Here is a 13,137-nt window from a genome sequence, read left to right as displayed (position 1 = left end):
TACTATATAGTCTGCCTAGTATCTGGTCCCCCTTCAAGCGATCTATACGCCTGCCAATCATGGCACCCGCTCAACGTCGCCTGAACCAGCTCCAGAAAGAGCTAGTGCCAACAAGAGCCTCCGTCGGCACTCTGAAGCTCGGGAGCATCAATTTCGACGTACCGGAATCGTTGGCACCTTCAAGATTACCCCACACGAAGGACTTGCTGGACATCTATGACCCCGTCAACCTCGATAACCTGCATTTCATGCTGCAGAAGTATCTGCTCGGCCAGGATATATTTCTGGTATCGCAGCCCGGGCCATACGCCCGCAGGCTGGCTTTGACTTTTGCGAGGTATGTATTTCTTCATGGCTTCATTCTTTGCGCCAAAGCTCACTTGTCGAAGGATGATCAACTCTGGGTTCGAACATATAACTCTTCATAGAGATGTCGGCGAAACGGAATTGAAACAGGGGAGGGAGATTAGAGAAGGTGGAAACCTAGTCTATGTTGATAGTCCGGCCGTTTCTGCTGTTAAGCACGGTCGACTTCTTATCCTAGAAGGAATAGAGAAGGCTGAACGGGGTATCATGCCAGTGAGTTTTGCTCAAACGTTCCACGTCTTGCATCAATTGAATCGGAATCTCTCAGGTCTTGAATAATTTACTAGAGAATCGTGAAATGTAAGTACAATGGCGAGTTAGTCGATTTCTTCCTTATCACCACATTTAGGAATCTAGACGACGGAACACACATTATTCACCCACACCGATATGCACTATTAGACACAGATAGAGACGACACTACCGGGAAACTATTTATCCCAGCGCACAAAGATTTCCGAGTCATCGCAATAGCCGCCCCCGTCCCACCATACCCAGGGTACCCGCTCGATCCCCCCTTCAGAAGTCGCTTCCAAGCCCGGTTTATCGACCCCTTGGGTGCCGCAATGGCCCTCCATAAAGCGGTAGAATCACCATCACCACCCTCCATCTTCACCAAGCTTCGCGATTTAATCCTATCCACCCAATACGCTAGCGAATCGCGACATGCTCTTGAAGCTATTTCGAGGAGCACACTCCCGCCTTTCCCTCAGACTTCACTGCTTAGACTTGGGGCCTTGGTCACGATGTTCCCACCTCCGGATGAGCTTTCGCCAGGCCAACTCGCCCGAGTAATTCTGACAATACATCCTGCTCTTATTCATGCTCAGTTCCAAGCATGGGCTATCCTCGGCCGACAGGTCGAAGAAGCTGGCTTGGGTAGATTGGGCGCCCCATCGATGTTCGACAGCGACGAACGGATAGGATTGCTCGGATACCGCGTCGAGGGCATCAAACGCGTTTCCAATGATACTGCTGAAGTTACCTTCACTCCACCACACAAGGCTCCCCCAGTTTCCGTGACCGTCCCAGCTGGGCCGAAGGAGTTCAGACAATACCCATTAGTCGCTGATCGGGATTTCCATGTTACTGAGCGCTTCGTAGGACTGCTGTCTTGTTTTCTACAAGCCCATGCCCTAGGGTGGGATATCTCGTTGATCCCACCTGCTTTGCCTTCAACTGCGTCGTCTTCATCGTCGACCCTCGTAAAGGCATTCGGCCAACTCCTCGGGTACGAGACCGACGTGGTACACATGTACAAGGAACTTGGAGGTCGTGAACTAGTTATGCGTAGGATGATTGAGGACAGCGGGGCAACGAAATGGGAACCTAGGTCTCTTAGATGCCACCTCCGCATATGTCTCTTTCTGACTTTCTGTCTGTAGCCCTCTCATCGAGTCGGCCTGGCAAGGTCGTCTCGCCCACCTCAGCGGTTTAGACGTGATAGGTTCGACGGCTGGCTCCCTCTCTCGTTTATTCCAGGACCGTGAAATTGAGCTTTGGGAGGGCCAACGTCTTGTTGCAGAGAAGTATCCAACTGATGTACGAATTTACAGCACATCATCTGGTGGTATATATTGACTCAAACACTCTACAGGGCCTTGCCGAAGATCTATCCGTTGCCCATCCTTCCTTCCGTGTGATTGCTACCCCCTCCAAATCCACCCCCCTACGAGACTGGGTTTCTGACGAACACTCAAACATGTTCTTCCCCATTCCCAGTCAACCCATGGATGTCGAGGAAGAACGCTTCATCCTTCTCGCGACTGGTTGTCCTTCCGAAGCTGTTGAACAGCTACTTGCCTTCGCGGATAAATATCGAACAAGCCTGTCGTCGGACAACGTCCAGAAGAACCGAAAACTCGGCACAAGGTCTCTCGTGCGCATCGCCCGTAGAGTTGCGATGTTCCCCGAGAACTGCGATTTGCACACTATCGTTGGACGCTCATTGTTGGCAGAGTTTTTACCTGCGGTCGAACGGCTCAATCTCATGACTCTCCTCGAAGAATCTGGGATTAGACGACAAACTCCTCCAGTAGGTTCCAGCCATTTCTTCGTCTTTGCTTGTACTGACGTTATCGTGAACAGTATTACCCCCCTCCCATCACCCAAAGCAAGGTTGTCTTCTTCCCAAGGCCCACCAACACAACCGGGAAGCCCACGCATTCCACCTCTATCCCCCGCTTCAACCCTGCGAACGACCCCGAGGGCGTAGCCACCCATGTCCCGCATATGGACCACTTCTACAACAACAGCCTCCAAACCGGGCTCATGAGAGAGTTGGCGGTAGACTTAGAGCTTCTCGGCGAGCACCTTGTCCTCCTGGGAAATCAGGGCGTCGGAAAGAACAAGATCGTAGACCGGTATGTTTGTTGTTGGTTAAATCACTAGTGAGTTTACTGAACGCCCGTTTGATATTTTTCAGTCTTTGCCAGGTTCGCTCTTCCATCTTCCCGTGATGTATCTGTAACTTACCACCCAACAGCTCCTTGGTAGACCACGAGAGTATATCCAACTCCATAGGGACACCACTGTCACTCAGTTGATGTACACGACCTCTCTTGAATCCGGGGTCATCAAGCACACCGACTCTCCTCTCCTGCGGGCCGTGAGGTTTGGGCGTGTCATCATCATCGACGAGGCGGACAAGGCTCCTGAACATGTTGTCGCGGTCTTCCGTAGTCTCGCAGGTCAAAGCGAGATGACACTCTCCGACGGTCGTAGAATTCGACTTACGAAAGAGAAGGATAGCGACATCCCCGTGCACCCCAACTTCAGGCTTATACTGCTCGCGAACAGGCCTGGTTATCGTGAGTTGATATACAGACCATCTACTCTTGTCGAAGTGACACTAAATACGATATCTTAGCTTTCTTGGGCAACCACTTCCTTCAGGTCCTCGGCGAGAATTTCAGCGCCCATTCCGTATCCAACCCCGATCAACTCTCGGAGCGGAGACTGCTTAGTCAATTGGCACCTGGAATCGATGAAGATATGATCACTAGGCTGGTCGGTGTTTTCCAAGACCTCAGGCGCGGTTACGACGAAGGAACCTTGAGCTATCCTTACTCGTTAAGAGGTAAGAAATGTCCCTCTGTGAAGGAGTAGTGGTTAACGTTGTATCGCAGAACTCATCAACATTGTTCGCCACCTACAAGCATTCCCAGAAGATAACCTTGGGGAAGTCCTTCGCAACGTCTTCGACTACGATATCTACAAGCCGGAGACGATTGACAAGTTGGCTGAGATATTGGATCACCATGGGTAGGGCACCGTAGTTAGAGACCATCACCAGGACTGACTGATTGTAGATTGAAGGTGCCACATTTAGGCCTCGACGCTGCCCGCGAAGCTGTGAAAAAGATCCAAGATGTGCAGTTCGACCCTAAGGAGACGGAACTAGGCGAGCCTAAGGAAGGGAAAGATGATCCTAACAATGAAGAGCATCAAGGCGGCAATACCTGGGCGGGCGGCGTAGGTCCATCATAACCTTTTATTCGCCTTTCGCTTACAAGTTTCTAGACTGGCGGTCGGGATACAGCTGGACTTGGCGGTCGCGGTGGTTACAAGCGACTATACAAGCCTGGCCATGATATAAAGCAGGTATCCGATGAACTCAAGGAACAAGTGCCAGACCATGTCAAAGATCGTGCACGCGAGATGGCTCGTCAAGAGCTCCAACGTCGATTGGACGAACTGGAGATGAACATCAGAGAGGTGAAAGGGTATAGCGAACTCCTGACTGCTACGCAGGCTCACATGCTTGCGTTGTTTGATCTACTCGAACGTGAGTGATGTTGTGTACCCTACATTTCGGTTCCTTACCTCTGGTATCATAGATCTGGCCGCAAAAGAAGAAGAACGTGTTTGGATTAAACGTCAGACTGACGGTGAACTAGACGATACCCGACTCACAGAAGGCTTGACCGGTGAATCGACTGTGTACAAGCGCCGTGGTATGGAGAAGCCTGAACTAGGCCGACCTCAGATGAAGTATGTTGCATCTACCTTCCTACGACTTTGAGTCCTTACCCATGCGCCATAGACCCAAACGTATCCGCTTCATCTTTGATGTCAGTGGTTCTATGTATCGCTTCCAGTACGATGGGCGCCTGCAGCGGAGCCTGGAGACAGGTATGTTGTACGACTAGGATCTGTCTCCGCCTCTCTGACACCTACCCGCATCTCAGCTGTTATGCTGATGGAGACATTTGACAAGCTTTCTCGCAAGGACAAATATGTTTGGGATGTTCGTATTTGCACCTCTCCTGGCGTCGCGTTGCTGACCATAACTTGACAGATGTACGGCCACGTAAGTCTCGCTCGATGGAGGTTGTCAGTTGATCTAATTTGACGCAATGTTTTTGAAGTCTGGCGACGGTCCCGATATTCCACTCGTTGAAGCCGATTCACCTCCACCAGAGGTCAAGGACCGTTGGAAGGTGGTCGAGAAAATGAACATGATACCGCAATACGCTTTTTCTGGAGATTACACGGGCAAGTAACCTACCAGGCATTTTATCTTTCTCAAAGTCTAACGAATTCTGCAGTCGAAGCTATCGAGAAAGGTGTCAACGACGTTGCTCAATATGATGCAGGTAACTACCAGTATTAACACCTTCGATGTTACAATCCGCTCACATTCTACAGATGACTGGTTCGTCATCGCTATCACGGTGCGTCCACAACAAAAATGAGATTATCCAACCACTCATTCATGTTTATCATTTTCGAAGGACGCAAACTTTGGAAGATACGACATTACTCCCGAGCAGTTGAAGCGTGTAATGAATCTCCGACCCAAGGTGCACACTGCATTGATATGCATTGGAGAGGGGGCGGAGTCGACATGGTGCGTATTCCCCAAACTCTGTGAGGAGTATAATCTCAAGACTGTCGCAGGGTTACAAAGGCCCTACCAGGGAAGGCATTCCGGGTGGAGAACACTGGCGACATCCCCAGTGTTTTGCGGAGTATCCTGTCGACGATGGTAGACAGATGATACTGCCTCCTCATCATGATTACCATTTGTAATTTACGCATATGAATAGATAATCTACTCTTTGATAGTCGCAGCACCTCTCTGCAGTGGGCGACACCATTGCTCTGTTTGGTTTGTGGGGTGCTTAGTCGACGCCCCTTTCTCCTAAATCTCTCCCTGTTTCGCTCAAAGCTTCATGTTACGACCCAGTGGCTCATTCGATCGAATGCTTCAATTTACAACGTAAGACGTAGGTGAACAGACAACAGGCCTTGTGCACTATGATGAATTCTGACGAACTCTACTTTTCAGTACTACCAACTTTAACACCCACTGAGGCAGTCGTGACTGAGAGTCAGGTTCCACGAGCCAGTCGCGCATGGGGCACTTCGGCTGGCTGGAGCCTTGAAGTCAGCTATACGAGCCGGAAGCACTTCACTAAGCTCCAGGCCCCAGTATCGCAAATGAAGCAGTGTATCTAGTTCTCGCAATTTTCCCCCGCGTCTCCGAGCGTCCTCCCGCCTCCAAGGCCTCTTTCCGGCTGCACGCAAGCTGCCCATAGTTGTGCTTTTGCTTGGAGTGTTGGTCACTTCGCTCACATTCCACGGGATCCTTTACTGGAAGTTCCAACGCCATACCGGGAGCTCATTCTGCCAGCGAGAGCATTTGGCACTTAAAGTTAAAAGGGGCCCACGTGACTGTGCGAGATCATACAGAAGCGGCAAGCCCACAGCTCGACTCGAGGCTATCCAACTCAGACTCTCTTTCTTCTGCTTAACATTATCTTTATGTCTGACTTTGACGATATTGGTGACGAACTTCTCGAGCTCGCGGGGGATGGCGACAAGAAGCGCAAAAAGAAGTCCTCTCATAAGTCTTCCAAGCGTCGTAAAGGAGAGTACGTGCGCTTGATCTGCTCCGTCCCGAATATATACCAATTACCAGCACCCTAGCCCCATGGATTCTCAATCAGACGAGGAAGTTCAGGAGGCTCTAGACGTAGTCAACGATCCATATCCTCTCGAAGGCAAATACAAGGATCACGCCGACAGAGACCGGTAAGCTTGTAGTCTGTACGTGTTATATCACTACTTGAAGGTGGCAATTGGCAGACTACTGGGTATGAGCGAGTTTGACCGCGAACACACTCTGGCACTCCGTTCAGAAGAGATGGAGCGCCATCGTTTCCAGCAGAGCGTCAGCGCAAAGTTAGCGCAAAGCAAAGGGGACGACAACGTTGCCCATGCGGCCAAAAGTATACCTAGACATCTCTTTCCTCGCTTTTTTAGTTTTCTCAACCTACACTAGGGCAACATACTGCGCGAGGCGCTACGAAGGAAAAAACACGTCGGCTGGAGGAGCTTAAGGCTCGTCGGAAAGCTAAAGGCGAGAGGGATCGGGTGAGCCTTAGCTCTCATGAGTGTGTTCGTCTACTTCATGTAATTTCGCAGACCAAAACTGGGTCTCCGAAGAGGGACCGTTCATCGTCTCCGATGGATATGGAAACATCTGATGAAGAAGACGAGGACGGCCAGATCAGTAAACTCGAGCAGGAAGATGAGAAGCACTCCAAGTTATTTAACAAAGCCCCCCCTGCGCAAGAGGAGAAAATATGCAGAGCAGACCTCGAGAAGTGTCGCTTGACGCGGTCTATGATCTCTCGTAATTGTCTTCGCCCTTGGTTCGGGGATCTCCTTAAAGGTAATCCTGATTTGATCCTATACTCTAATTCTCACCTATCTAGGTGCATGGGTGCGATACCTCATTGGCAACACCAACGGCGTCCCCATATACCGCGCCTGCGAGATCTTAGGTACAACCCTTCTGCCGCAACTAATCAGTTCATTTATTCTGCTTAGGCCTGGTTTCCGAGGGCGTGAAGACGTACAAAGTGGATGATATCCCTGTCCATGTCTCTTTCGAACTCAAGTATGGGAAGGCTATCAAGATCTGGCCTATGGATCGCGTGTCCAACGCCCCCTTCTCCGATGTTTGTGCAGAGCTCATGGATTTCTTGGCATACCTGACGCGCCGTTGCAGAAGGAGTTTGAGCACCTCGAGAGAACTTGGCAAGGCGATAAGGAAAAGTTGCCTTCCAAGTTCGACGCAGAGAAGAAGGCTGCAAGTATAAATCAGATGATCTCGCAGCCCATCACAGAGGTACGAGTATATGCCTGCTCTTAGATGCGTGTTGAATGTGTCCCCTGTCCAGAGTGACCTGAATCTTATGTTGGAGAACAAGCGCAGTCTTCAACCACACAAACAATCTTCAGCAGCGCTAACGCTAGAGCGCTCTCAGCTCAATGCTCAGAGGACACTTGCTCTTCGAAGGCATGATGATACCGAAGTTGCTGAGCTCGATGCTAAGATCCTGGAACTAAACGGGCGCTTGGGCCAGCGTCCGCCGACGACCGCAGTTGATGAGCTTGCGAAACTTAATGAACGCAACCGTAAGGCAAATGCAGAGGCCGTTCGTAAAGCGGAGCTCTGGGAAGCCGAGCGCAAGCGCAGAGAGAGAAAACGGGTGCAAGCTAATGGGGCCCTTCCTCAAGACCCGAGTGCCCGCCTCAAAACCGTTCCACGCGTCTTCAACGCTGCAACCCCTTCTTCCAGGTTTGTGACGTTCCCCTTCTTTACTTGCTGTTATATGCGGCCCATGTCATTCGTTTCCATCCCGTTTTATCGTCTAGGCCCGGAACTCCTGCTGCTGGCAGCCCTCACCTGAATGCACAAGCTGATGTCAACGGGTCCTCTGCCTCTCCTCTGCTTCCTGCCTTAACTTCAAACGACACCGAACTTAACATTTTCGCTGCTGTCGACGTCGATCTCGGGGACTTTTAGGATTAATGTACAAGCTGTCGTCCATCTATATGCTCTGTTACTGTATACTCTGTAGTTATTATTCGGGTCCAAACACGTGTATGATAAGATAAGATAATTTGTCTCAAACCTAAATCTATTTCTCGCGCACGTACCGGCGCTCATCTCTTTGTCGAACTTTCATATCTTGGACTGTGGCCGTCGTCGTGCGCCACGATGCCAGGCTCAGCGAATTCCCTGGGATCTCTCAGTTCTCCCTCGCCCTCACTCTCCCCACCTCCCGCCGAATCCTCGAAGCAGCCAGAAGCAGCCAGCAACGGCCTCGGCACCGACTCGGACTTGTCTGAACTCACAGAAGAAGAACAAGAGACAGAAAAACAGAAAAGCAAGCAAATTAAGGCTCAAAGAGGCTCCGGGCACTCTCATCCACGAGTACGTCGCCCAACTACTCATCAGCCACGGCGGGGCCGCAAGAAGCGTGGGGGAACGCTGGTCCCCCCTGCTATGTGGGGGTGGGTTCCTAAAGCCGTTGAAGAGGAGGAAGAGGAGGAACTGGCTGGTCCGCCACGAGCCATGGAAGAAGAGGAGGATGACGAGGATGCCTCTGGTGCTGGTCGCTCTTCTGGCCATAGCCGATCAGCGCACCCCGCCAGGCAGGACGATGACGATGACGAGGGTGAGCCCGAGATTGATGTTGTCCCTCGTGACGCCAACGACCCGGAATCTGTTGAAGGTGACAACGACGCTACTGAGTCGGGCGACGAGGAACCCGTCTACCCCAAATCCCAACGGAGCAGGCTGATCCGCCGACCGACTGCTAGAAAACAAGACCCAGACGATTCCGACTCGTCGGCTTATTCTGCAAGCGGGGCAACGCCCAGGGACCCAGAGAACGACGACAGCGATTCGGCTTCTGAGCACCATGTAAAGCCGGACGAAATAGAAAGCGAAGACGAGACTGAACCCGAAGGGCCCAAGGAGTCGCCGCTGGACGTAGCCAATGCCAAATCACCGGCGGGCGACGCGAAGAAACCAGTTGTGGCGATACCAGCGGTGGATGATAGCATGGATATCGACGCGACTGCTCCTCCTGTTCATTCCGTAGCGCCCCTTGTAACTGCGGCCGCACCCTCGTCAATAATGGCCGGATCTGCTGTTGTCGATGCACCGTCACCCGTATCTTCTGCATCTTCTGCTGCCAATTCGCCCGCCTCTTCCCGGTCACCTTCACCGGCCCCCCTTCCCCCTCAGTCACCACCAGACGAGCCCCAGGAGAACGACTCTCGCACAACGAAGGATTCCAAGTCGCTACAGAATGGGACTAAGGAACCAGATGAAGGTACTCCCCCTCCAAAACACGTCCCTCCTCCTCTCGACCTGGCGAACAACATCGCAGAAGTTGTTGAACAGGACGGTGAACCAGACTTGGAGCCAGACCCCGATCCCGATCGCTCTGCGGAAGATATAGATGTCGATGAAGCATCACCCGACAACGATCTGGAAGCAGAACTGGAAGCAGACCTACAACCTGCACACAGGGCGGAAGCATTAGACGTATTAGCGACGATCGAACTCAAATTCGCCTTGCTTCGGGAGCGATTGTACGTAGAAAAGATGGAAAGCCTGGCTTGGGAAGAGAGCCTCGTAATGGATGGTAAGTTCACTATTTCGTTGCTCAAAAATCGCACTCATCACCCCTACAGGGACCCATCCGGAGCTCATTCATCTGCACGCTGAACTGTCGAGTCGGCGAGACAAGCGTATAGAGCTTGCGACCCGTAAACGGCAATTCGAAGTGACCAGCGTAACTAAACGTCGGAAATTGGATGAACATGCAACCTGGTCCTGGTGGAAGGTTCGGATTCTGTCCTATCTATACCTACCTGTCTAATATTTATCCTTCTAGTTCACCCGTGATGCTCTGCAAACGGACATGATTTCGGAAACAAACCGTCGGCGTAGGAAGCTCGAACGCGATCGTAAAGCGCTGGAAAGACCACAGCCAAGTCAGTTCATGACATGTAAACAATTGAACTTCATTCACACATATTTACAGTCCGAAGAATGCCTCAGCCTATTCAAGACCTGCCGCCAGCGCCTACTCTGCGACAGATTGCAAAGTCCTTCCCTCAGCCACATCGTCAGGAGGCCAAGCTCAACACTGTTGTTGGGAACCCGCTGTTCTACCCTGAAGTGACGTCACTTTCGACTGATGAAGTTCACAGTGATATTGGGCTCATATATCAACATCGTCGGGCAACTCACGGTTTTGGGATGGCTATGAACGCTCCTCTACACGCCGCGTATGAGCAAACTGAAGGCTTCGGTATACCGTCGCCGTTTTCCCGCATGCCCCCGATGCCACCTTCTCAAACGCAGCAGGGATTTCCCGAAGGGAGAGCGATGCCCCCTCATCCGATAAATAATCATCACCTTCATCACCCTCAGTCGTTCACAGATCAGGAAACTGGTCCGTCTAGTCAGCATGGCCTACATCCTGCATACTTCGGACCAGCTCAGTCCAATGGGGTTTATGGGGGTCAAAATAGTCGCCGATCGATATCTCCTGTGAACTTAGCACCGAACGGGGGGAACCCAAAGCAGAATGGATCGTGGCCTGGCATCCATCCTGCTGCTGCTGGACCAATGAAGGGCGGCGAATGGGGAAACGATATGGGTCGACGCGACCCCACGTACATGGAAGATGACGACCGAATACGAACTGGCCGTAGAGACCGGGACAAACGGGACAGGGAGAGAGACCAGGAGCTTGATCGTTCTAAAGACCACTTCTTGGCTCATCCCCAAGCATCACAGAGTCGACATCCCGGCGCACCGCCGCCTCCACCGCCGCAACCCGTACAACACGCTCATCCGCATCCGCATCAGTCACACCACCATAATGGACCTCATCACCATCACCATCACCACCACCATATAGTGCATCATCATCATAATCCTTCTAATCCTCCTTCCATTATATCTAACGGTCCAGCTCTCAGTCCAAACCATATACCTGCAAGGGATTTCGACACTGGACGCCCACAATCGGGACCCATCCTCCCAACGGAAGTCATTAATTTATCGTCAACTCAACCTACGCCATCCCACTGGAAGAACGACGACTCGTATGCGGACTACCGTGACGGTCGCTCGAAAACCAGCGGTCGAGCGATCCCAAGTCCTCAAATTATAGACGAACGCGAACGCGACCGCCAACTCGCGACACCTTTCGTGTTGAGCTCATCTGCTGCCCATCAACAGCAGGCTCACACCTCTCACACGCCGAATAATGGCATGCGCTCACCTCGGGGATCCTGGGCCAGTGAAGACCCAGGCCTGCGTCTCCCTCCTCCATCCACTAGTACGAACGTCCATGGCTACCCAGATAATAGTCCCCGCTCGCCTGGCTCGTCTCGACACCGCGCAGGCCCTTCTCAACCTAATCGAGGGGTGCCAGCAAGCCAGAGCTCCCTCGGCCTGTCACCTCCACGAACGAGGTCTATCCCAGAAAGTCCCTCTCTGACATCTAACCATGCCTCGTCTCTGCAGTCGCCCCCACGATTTGGTGCTCCGCCTTCTGGCCTTTCACCGAATTTAAAGATGCTTCGCCCGGGTTCCCCACCTTCTCTACCATCATCAAGTAAGATCCACAGCTCAGCCTCCGGTGGCGCAAATGCTGCACCCTCAGGATCTTCCACATATTCACCGCGGCTGGTAGGGCCAGGACGTACGACAACACCTACCGGTGTTGAACCGAGGCATGGCAGTGCACCCAGCAACGTCAACGTGTACAACAGCAGTCGAACGGCATCCCCGTTAACGAGTGGGTTGCCATATCATTCGCCATCGATGCAAGTGAGCATGCCCACACCGTTGCCGTCGAGATCATCGGGTGGTAACATCAACGGAATACTCGGGGACAGAGATCGAGAGCGTGACTGGGAACGCGAAAGGGAGAGAGAACGACGCCTCCCATCGCCACGATCCCCTATGCTGGCCCCCACAAAAATGCAAGTAGCGCAGATAGTGGATGGACACTGATTGTAGGAATGGAGATTATACCATATATTATCTTGGATTCCCTTCGGTCGAGGTTGTGTTCTCTATGTTGTGCTAACGATTTACAATTATTACTTCCTTCTATAGTGCCATACCTTTGTGTTTCTTATTGTATTTGCTTTGAAAGGAACTGTGAAAGAGGATCCAAGCGGACTGTAAGTGGCAGTAGGTTCCGTTACGTGTGGGAGGAAACGACTGGTTATCACGACTATGCTGCTGTGCGGTGGTCACCAGGCAGCCGCGGGGCAAGCGCGGTAGCAATAAGAAATGCGAGCCTCGATGCGGAAGCAAAGGATTCAAGCTCGTGGCAATGGGCAGCACGGCGGCGGCCGATCGCCAGAGGTGGTTACATCTACTTCTAAAGTTCTACCCACACCAAATCGCCGCATAGGATTTGCTCCGGAGGTATTTGCCGCCAAGTTCTGTAGATGTTCTGACAGGACAGCTAGGGAAGGATATGATATAAGCAGCGATTGCGTTTACGAGCACATGGCCATGGCGTGGCATAGGCATGGATTGGGCACGCGTGAAAGAACCGTCTGATGGCTGAGTGAGCAATATCAATACCGTTGAGCAGGCTTCGTGCGGGCTGGGATTGAGATGCCGCCAAATTCTAGTTTTGGGGGCCAGCGTGGTGTGTCTTCGGGTAAGGACGAATTGAATTGTCAGGGTATGTCACCTTGGGAATATTTTCCTCGAGATTGCCCCGACGAAGGAGTTTTTGGCAAAAGAGTGCGGTGCTGACGTCAAAAACAAACGGTTCTCGGTGCGCCTATTTTAAGCATTAGGATTGGATGAGAACTGGCACTGCACTGTGCATGGTCGACGGCGGAGAAACTGGAGGAAAAAAGACTCACAACAATACACTCCGACCTAGGGTAGCTTGGGAACATTGCCTGAGAATATCC

At 51.9% G+C, this 13,137-nt stretch overlaps 3 protein-coding genes across 3 annotated transcripts; all 3 read left to right on the top strand.

Annotated features, from left to right (window-relative positions):
- Positions 1 to 59: 59 nt before the first annotated feature.
- On the top strand, positions 60 to 5,368 carry PC9H_000221 (uncharacterized protein; the record flags this gene model as incomplete). Its single annotated transcript, XM_036769883.1, has 20 exons — positions 60 to 337; positions 390 to 579; positions 635 to 666; positions 716 to 1,699; positions 1,752 to 1,908; positions 1,964 to 2,401; positions 2,455 to 2,733; positions 2,852 to 3,176; positions 3,236 to 3,445; positions 3,495 to 3,630; positions 3,678 to 3,840; positions 3,889 to 4,153; positions 4,206 to 4,359; positions 4,412 to 4,500; positions 4,557 to 4,615; positions 4,737 to 4,863; positions 4,917 to 4,964; positions 5,017 to 5,042; positions 5,103 to 5,218; positions 5,269 to 5,368. 20 exons carry the CDS (start codon positions 60 to 62, stop codon positions 5,366 to 5,368), a joined length of 4,176 nt encoding a protein of 1,391 aa, XP_036635728.1.
- Positions 5,369 to 6,135: 767 nt separating this feature from the next.
- On the top strand, positions 6,136 to 8,188 carry PC9H_000220 (uncharacterized protein; the record flags this gene model as incomplete). The annotated part of the gene is made up of 10 exons (XM_036769882.1): positions 6,136 to 6,245; positions 6,301 to 6,405; positions 6,460 to 6,602; positions 6,656 to 6,747; positions 6,799 to 7,048; positions 7,092 to 7,160; positions 7,207 to 7,337; positions 7,388 to 7,507; positions 7,560 to 7,960; positions 8,038 to 8,188. 10 exons carry the CDS (start codon positions 6,136 to 6,138, stop codon positions 8,186 to 8,188), a joined length of 1,572 nt encoding a protein of 523 aa, XP_036635727.1.
- Positions 8,189 to 8,383: 195 nt separating this feature from the next.
- Positions 8,384 to 12,211, top strand: PC9H_000219 (uncharacterized protein; the record flags this gene model as incomplete). Its single annotated transcript, XM_036769881.1, has 4 exons — positions 8,384 to 9,821; positions 9,871 to 10,022; positions 10,074 to 10,173; positions 10,224 to 12,211. 4 exons carry the CDS (start codon positions 8,384 to 8,386, stop codon positions 12,209 to 12,211), a joined length of 3,678 nt encoding a protein of 1,225 aa, XP_036635726.1.
- Between the last annotated feature and the right edge of the window lie 926 nt (positions 12,212 to 13,137).

Source organism: Pleurotus ostreatus (assembly GCF_014466165.1).
Source record: "Pleurotus ostreatus strain PC9 chromosome Unknown scaffold_1, whole genome shotgun sequence".
Classification (NCBI taxonomy): domain Eukaryota; kingdom Fungi; phylum Basidiomycota; class Agaricomycetes; order Agaricales; family Pleurotaceae; genus Pleurotus; species Pleurotus ostreatus.
Note: the sequence above shows the minus strand (reverse complement) of the source record. Positions and strands in the feature narration are given on the sequence as shown.